This window comes from Hydra vulgaris, chromosome 03 (genome assembly GCF_038396675.1).
Source record: "Hydra vulgaris chromosome 03, alternate assembly HydraT2T_AEP".
NCBI lineage: Eukaryota > Metazoa > Cnidaria > Hydrozoa > Anthoathecata > Hydridae > Hydra > Hydra vulgaris.
The window spans coordinates 35,127,501-35,136,230 of record NC_088922.1 but is presented as its reverse complement, the minus strand read 5'-3'; the positions used below and the strand labels follow the sequence as shown (position 1 = coordinate 35,136,230).

At 28.6% G+C, this 8,730-nt stretch overlaps 1 protein-coding gene across 1 annotated transcript in view; it reads left to right on the top strand.

The window, feature by feature from the left end:
* Positions 1-306: 306 nt before the first annotated feature.
* Positions 307-8,730, top strand: part of LOC100215212 (suppressor of fused homolog) — a 25,446-nt gene continuing 17,022 nt past the window's right edge. Inside the window, exons 1-7 of the mRNA XM_065793013.1 lie at positions 307-477; positions 887-1,021; positions 2,578-2,714; positions 3,177-3,319; positions 3,599-3,684; positions 3,841-3,913; positions 7,212-7,399. Coding sequence (XP_065649085.1) covers positions 377-477; positions 887-1,021; positions 2,578-2,714; positions 3,177-3,319; positions 3,599-3,684; positions 3,841-3,913; positions 7,212-7,399 — 863 coding nt within the window. The 5' untranslated portion in view covers positions 307-376. The remainder of the gene's footprint in view (positions 478-886; positions 1,022-2,577; positions 2,715-3,176; positions 3,320-3,598; positions 3,685-3,840; positions 3,914-7,211; positions 7,400-8,730) is intronic.

Below are 8,730 nucleotides of genomic sequence, written 5' to 3'. Positions count from 1 at the left end.
CAAATTTTTATGTTTAATTCCCCACGATCATTAAATTTTATTGTTAAGTTTTTATTTCTAGCACCTCAACTATCTAAATTGATTTAATAACAATTTTAAAAGTTAGTTGTTGCATGATTAAAAGTTATAAACAAAATTCTATGTTGTATAAAATGCTTCATAGGGTTCATAAACTTCTATGAAGTGACATCTAAAATTTAAACACTTTTTTTTTTTAACCACAAACAGATTCAAAACATGGAATTTCAATAAAAAGATTTATAAGCAAGTATTCTTACATTTTCTTTTTATTTATCAATTTTATCAGTTTCTTTTTTTTTTAAATTATTTCTTTAATAGGTTAGTATTTCTGATATGATAAAAAAATTACAGCAAAATGTCAACGCCTGCTGGATTGTTTGCAATATATAATGCCTTACGAAAAATATATCCAAATCAAACAAACCCATTGCAAGTTTCAGCATTAGTTAAATATTGGTAAAGTGTTTTTTAAGATTACTATGTTTTTATTTATTCAGTTTTTAAATTTTAACATATTTTCTATAAGTGTACAACCTCAAGCCATTTCATCATTCTCTAGTTAAGATAATTTAAAATTCATTTCTTTTATAAAATTGTTTGTAAATACAATGAGACTATCCTCATGGAGACAAGGTTGCTTGAAAGAGTTGAATGTATGAAAATTGACTAGTTTAACAAAAAAATTTTACGAAAAATTAAGTTTTGTGTTCAATGTATTTTTTACAATTTACTTTCAGAATATTTAGGTGTAATGAACAGTAATAAATTTTATTGAATTATGAATTAATTTATAAATAGTTCACAGTAGAGGAAAGATATATAATCCATGTATGTTCCAAATATATATTTTGTAGAATAATTTTAGGTTGAATGGACCAGATCCACTTGATTATATAACAATGTACGCTAATGCAGGGGATGCTCGGTTAGGAATACCTCCTCACTGGCATTACATTAGTTGTGGTTTATCCGATTTATATGGCGATGGTAGAGTTCATGAGTAAGTCAGACTAAAATTTTTTTTAAGGATGTTTTTATAATTTTTAAATTGTTGTATAAAAATTTAACTTGAGATAATTCTTAAGATATATTTCTTTAGAATTATTTAAAAGAAGACTATAAACATAATGATATGCTGTATTTAATTCAAACAAATATATGAATTTTTTTATTCAACTTTAATCATTCTTTTAAATAGTTATGTTCATAAATGAGTTTTTGACTTAATGAAAATCCCGGAAAATTTTTTTCTATGAAAATCCTAGAAAAATTTTTTAATCAAAATTCCGGAAAATCCCGGAAAAATTTAGTCAACAAATTGACAAAGATATGAGGGTAAATTCAGGAACATAGGTAAAGAGTTAAATAAGGTAACTGAAAACTACTAAATAATTATGTTTCTCTAAAATTCTCTAAAATCAAATTTATAATAATATCTCAGTTTTACCTGCAAAGCATAATAATTTATTTACTTTTTAAGTATAAAATGTCAGACAATAGTTCTTTAACTATTTTGAACCATTTGTTTTTGTTAACTAGGTCATGCAATATGTCTTATCTTAGTAATTATATATTTATATCAAGTATTAGGGCTGTGGGCTTGTTTGCTAATAATTGATATCAAAGTTATCTGGAGTGTTGTATAGCAATATACATGTATCTGATTTTTAAATTAGTAAAAAATGATGACAGTATAACTTTGTTTGACTTAATCGTTGCACAGTTTTGACGATGTATTTTAGATTTTAAGTGACTGAGTAAAGATTTTTTACCTTCACTTCCATGATAAAAGTCTTTACTATATAGTGTACATCTTACCTAAAACATCAAATCAAAAAACATATAATTATGTTATAAATATATTAAATTATATATTTCAATCTTCAGTTAGGGAATAAACTTACAGATCCAGCTTTATCTATCTTTCTTATACATGCTGAATAATTCTTCATTATTAAATTTCTCTTAAAGCAAATTCCAGCAAAACATGTTTTTAATATTTTTGTTCATCTCAGAAATGTCAGATAAACACTTAACTTTACTTTGATAGTAATAATTGACAAAAAAAACTTTTGTAAACTTTTAAAATAGAATTTACATCAATTATTTGTTTAGGAAAAGTTGATTTGAATGAATTAAAAAGAAAAATTATTGCAAAAGTTGATCTCATGAAAATTTATAGAAAACATATTTGCTTAAATGCAAATGTTGTGTTTAATATTTTATATAATTTTTTCACAAATCAATAGCAAATAAAATCCAGAAATATTTCTGGAAACTTAAAAAAGTTTTACATGAATTTCCCGGAATTCCCGAAAAAAACTCATCTATGTATGTTATAATATAAGAGGGATAAATATTATGTAATAATAGAGAGATAATATGATTTAAAATGAAACTTATTAGTTAGTAATTGAGAGTCAACAACAGTAATAAGATCTTGTAACAGGTTATAAAAGGTTTTAAATGACTTGTGTTTTGAACATTGTTCATTGTTAGGTAACAGCAGTTAGAAATATTGATATGTTTTAATTTGAAAACTCTCAACTAAATTAGTGTTACTGGAAATGATGGCATAAGTGGTTTTGGTTTTGAATTGACCATGCGCCTGAAACGCGAAGCAGATGAAGATTCCCCACCAACCTGGCCTGCTGAACTTATGCAATGTTTAGCAAAGTATGTTTTTAAAACAGGTAACTAGTTCAATATTTTTTTAAATGTGCATTTGTTAGAGCTTTTTCCAAATGTTCCTTTTTTTGGATGTATATAAAGTGCGTCTTATAAAATCAGAAAAGTTGTAGAGATAGCGAGGTGAATTTCATTTTAGAGTAGACATAACAGTTTTATGAGGGAATAAAGAAAGAATAACGGAAACATTATGCCACAGATTTTATGAAGGAATATAAAACAATGTATTATATAAAAAAAATAAAAAAATAAAAATTATTATACTTGTATATTGTATGAATAAATTATATTTGTTGTTAAATTATTTCTATTTTTTCTTTTACATCTTAATCATAACAGTTGTATATTTATTTATTAACAACTTTTCTATATTTAACCATCTAATAAAAATTTCTTTAATCAAGTTTTTTTTTTTACATTAAATTTAATACATACCTATTATTTATTTGGTATAAATTTTTTTCTAGAAACTTCATTTTGCAGTGGTGATCATATTTCTTGGCATCAAGCCCTTGATACTAAACACAATTATATTGAGCATATGTTACTTACATCTGATCCTCAACTTCCTGAGCTCAGTACTCCTTATGGGTCTCTTAATTTTATACAGGTAACTGTTGTTATTTTTGTTGTTAAATTCCACTGGTTTAGATTTTTCACAATGTTCTTTCATGAACATCATGAAAAATCTAAATCATTTTCATTTTAAAACTATACTTAAAACAAAAATTCTTAAAATTTTATTGAACAAATAATAAAAATGAAATGTTTGAATGAAATAAATGAAATAATCACTTGAAAAGAAATTTTAACTTAATACTTATTTGCTTATATCTATTTTTTTATATTTCTTTGCTTTATCACCATTATGAAATTGTTATAATTATAGATAGTGGGAATTTGTGCAGAAGAACTTTTTGCTGCTCAGCATTGGAATGGTTTTGCTATTATTAATTTAATGAAACAAATACCTGCGTAGGATTTTTTTTAGATCCTTTATCAATATCAACAATTGACAAAATTCTTTTATTTTTAACAATGTATTTATCATTCTTTAAGAGTATTATTGCAATTTCTGTGTAGTGTAGCTTACCACTGAAAATGTAATTTATTACTTCTGATTTTTGTTAGAGCTGGTGGTCATTGGTTGCTGACTGACATGACTCGAAGTGAAAGTATTTTTGCATTTAACCCGAGATTATTGGTATGTTTATATTATATATATTGTATTGTATCTTTCCCAATACTTGTATTTGATAATATAGTTGCATTGTTATTTAATTGAAAAAAAAATTAATTGAAAACCAAGCCATGACAAAAAACTATATATATATGTAGGGGAGAGTAACCATAATCGGAACAGCACCTTAATTGGAACACTTGCATTTATTTTTGAAAAAAAATGAATTACAGCTATATTTTGCATTTTTTTAGTAAAACGCCTCATTTTCGACGATTTGACACATTTAGAAAGTTATTCCTCAAAAAATGCATGTGCACCATTGATTTAAAGTTTTTTTGTCTCATTTTTTTTTTTTTGGTGATCTAATTTTGTGTTCATGCTATATTGATTGCGCTGGGTAAACTATACTGCTATAGGTTATACGCTTTTGTGTTTAATTTGATGGGATTTAAAATGCAAAATAACAATATAAACTTATCTTATAATTCCACTCTTCTCCATGGTTTTCTTCACATTGTGCTGCTGCAATTTCCAATCAAAATCATTACTTCCATATCTATCAGCAAAACAATTCTTCAGAAAACAGACGTCTGTTCACTATTGCTAGAAACCATTGTAAAAAGGTTTTGTCCAACGCCAAAACCCGCTATTCTCAGGTCATGAAATCTTGTATTTCATCACAAAAATTAGGCTCTCGTGATTTCTGGAGAATATTTAACATTATCAATAATGTTAAATATTCTCCAGAATATTTAACATTATTGTTAAATATTCTGGAGAATATTTAACATAAGGGCAAATCTATTATTCCACTAACATCTATTATTCCACCTCTCTTGTATGGTTCAGACTTTGTCACCTCACCTAAAGACAAATCCGAATTGTTTGCTAAGAACTTTTCATCAATATCATCTCTTGATTCTATTAGTTGCGTTCTACCTGATATAGCTGTCAAACAGGTTGATCCATTGCTTGACATTTATATCACTCCAGCTTCTGTATCTAAAGTGATTTCCTGCTTGGACTCTTCTACAGCTCGTGACCTGGACAATATACCTGTTATAGTCTTGCAGAAGTGTTTTCCGGAGCTGTTGTCTATACTTTCAAAACTATTCAATAAGTGCTAATCAGAGTTTTGTTTTCCAGCCTGCTGGAATGCGACATCTGTAATCCCTATTTTCAAAAGTTCTAGTGAGCAAACTGACTTATCTAACTATCATCCCATAAGTCTTTTTCCTATCATAAGCAAGGTTTTTGAATCTTTAATTAACAAACACTTAATCTCTCATCTTAAATCTAATAACTTACTTTCTGATCATCAATATGGATTTCGATCTTCTTGATCTTCAGCTGATATGCTAACTGTAATAACTGATAGGTTTTATCGTGCATTTCTAAAGCTTTTAATAAAGTTTGGCATGGGGTTCTTCTCCATAAGCTTTCTTCTTACAGTGTATCTGGTAATATCTTTAAAGTTATTGAATCCTTCCTTTCCAATTGTAGTATAAAAGTTGTCCTTGATGGACAGCACTCTTCTTCATATTCTGTAACCTCAGGGGTTCCTCAAGGTTTAATCTTTGGCCCTATACTCTTTTTAATTTACATTAATGATCTTCCAGATATTCTCACATCTAAGGTGGCATTGTTTGCTGATGATACTACCATTTATTCTTGTTATGATAAGAAGCTAACACTCTCTGATTGCTTGGAGGGAGCATTTAAGCTTGAAAAGGATCTCACTTCTGCTACAGCATGGGGCTCATGGTGGCTGGTGAACTTTAATTCAGATAAAATCCAATTTTTTTCAGCCTATTATTGGGTTTTATCTGAATTAAAGTTCACAGTGGCTGGTAAACTTTAATTTAGATAAAACCCAATTTTTTTGCAATCGTTATTGCAATAATTTAGATCTTCCTATATTTATGAACGATAATGTACTTGATGATCTACCCTTCATCTTCTAGGATTAAGTCTTACTTCCGATCTTTCTTAGAAACCGTATATCAAATCCATTGTAAAATTACCATCTGCTAAGGTTGCATCTCTTTATTGTGCTCGACACTTTCTTACTCTGGATTCCATTCTTTATCTCTATAAGTCTCAAATCCGTCCTTGTATGGAATACTGTTGCCATATCTGAGGCAAATCTTCTAATGATGCCCTTTTCTCTTTTGGACAAGGTGCAAAAACGCATTGTAAATATAGTTGGACCTGCTCTTGCAGCCAACCTCTAACCATTATCACATTGTAGTAATGTTGCTTCTCTTTCTGTTTTCTACAAATACTATAATGGGCACTGCTCTAAAGAGCTAGCATCTTTTGTGTTATCTACTAAAATTCCTTCTCATGTTACTCTTCATTCAATTAAGTCTCATCCTTTTTCTCTGACTGTTCCTAAATGCTCCAAAAGCTCTCATTGGTCTAGTTTTTTTAATCGAACATCAGTTCTTTGGAGTTTGCTCAATTTATCTTGCTTTCCTAATTCATATAATTTGCAATCTTTCTAAATCTCTTCTCTTCCAATAACTTCCAACTCTAATAGTGGTTGCTTGCAGCCTTGTTGGAAGTAAAGATGGGGGAAAAAAAAAGTTGTTGCATGCATGATATTGCAGTGATATAACAAAATAGTCCAAAGTTTCCTTGATTGGAACTATAACTTTTTCCTTACTTAATCAGGGAAATCAAAGGGAAATAGTTCAAGCGCAATTTAAAAATAATAATTAATAACAATCATAAACCTTAAAAATAATAATTTATTTAGTGATTTTTAATCAATAAATTAGAAGAACCTCATGACAGTTGAAGCTTTAGTACAATTTTTTGTTTATAGACTTTCAGTTTATAGACTTTCAGTCAGGGTAATATTAATCCTATTATAAATTTTGAATGAACAGTTTAAATTTTCACTGTAAAGATAAAAAATCATTTTAAATCAATTTTTGTTGATTTTAGTGTTTTTTTAAAAAAAAAAAACAACCTGTTCTGATTAAGGAATCAAAGTGTTCTAATTTAGGGAACCAGTTGCCTTGATTGGAACAAAATGGTAGCTTTGCAAAAAGAAATTTATTTCCAATAACAGTGTAATCAATTAAGTCGAATTATGGTTAAAAGTATAGTAGGGTTGTCTGTTTGTATTAATCAAATCATAAATGTTTTCATCGTTAAGCCATCTTTGGTTAATGAATATTTATTCCTAAAGTGTTCCAATTAAGGCAGCACACACACACACACACACACACACATATATATATATATATATATATATATATATATATATATATATATATATATATATATATATATATATATATATATTAAGGAACTTGTTGAAGTGGGGATAAACGAAGAAGGTTCAGATTTAAGTGGTGTAAGTGCTAATTGTTGGTGGTCTGAATGCAGTAAATTAACTATTTACAGAGAAGCTTTGCAAGCCCATAATTCGTGTAACAATGCCTTACCTCCAACTAATTCTGCATTGTCTGTTAGAATTCAAAGTTCATCAAAAAGGTTAGTTTATTAAATATTTCCAAAACATTAGAAAGAAATGTGATAAGAGTAAAATTGAATATTTTATGTTAATCTTGAAGTTTTGTTAACCTACATTTTCTTTACAAGGGTTGAATTAAGCGATAGCAATTTGCCAAATCCGGAAAAATATCTGGTCTTCAAAGTTTTAGTTTATGCAAAGCTGTGTACTTTGTTTTCAAGGAGCAAATTAGTTTGTTAGCAAAAGAGTTATAAAGAACAAATCAAACCAATAAACTTACAACTACAAAAGTAATAACACTCTAATCACTAACTGCATTATAAAGGTAGTAAAATATATTAGTCTTATTACTTTTATAAAGCACTTATAACTTTTAAAGTTCATTCTTTTTTCAAACAACTTCAGTAATTCCAAACTTTAATCAAAGTAGAAAAGCATTTAGAAAAAATAAAGTAGATATTCAAATATTATTAAAAACTTAATAATAATACACTTAAATAACGTTATAAAAACTCACTTTAAAGTTTAAGTTTAGCATTATAAAAACGTTAGTAATGGTCCATCAAAATGCACATTAATTTCAAAATCAACCAATAAAAAATTTTATTGGTTGATTTTATTTTAAAATTAAAGCATGTATTTACGGACCATTAGTAGGGGAGAGTGGGGCACAGGTGAACAAAAATTGTTAAATTTTAATTTACTAAAATTTTTCTGCTTGTAACTTTACTCCGAAGTTTAATACAAACAAAACTATCTTTGGTGGGATTAAATTATGTCCAAGAAAGATAAAAACAGTTTTATTTTGTAGGTGACATTCATTATAACAAAGCTCTCAAAATTGTTTAGCTGTGCCCCATGGTGGGGCACAGTTGAAACAGGGATGGGGCACACTTAAACTTAGGATTTTCTACAATTGATTCCCATGGCAAATTAGGCCCAGTAAAACAATAAAAAGCAAGAACAAATGCAGTCGGCAAGAACTTTAAGCATTAATACTGAATAAACCAAATGTCTTACATGCACAATACTTATCTAGCAGGCGAAAGAACATACAGCTATAGATCTTGCTTAAATAGCCTTCTCCAACGCTTTTTTCTCTGGTGTGTCTGTGAGAATTCTGGTGCCACCTTTTTTCCTTCCTCCAGTGGTCTTACGTGGTGCTGCTTTTGGAAAAGGCCTGACCTCAACCGGACTGACGATCCCAGTAGGTGCAGACTGAACTGGAGGTGCCGACTGAAGTGATGTAGGCGGTGCAGACTGAACTGCAGGTGCTGACTGGACTGATAAAGACTGTGCAAATTCAGCTTCAAATTCAATATCTCTCTGCAATGTGCTGTGGTCTGCCGTA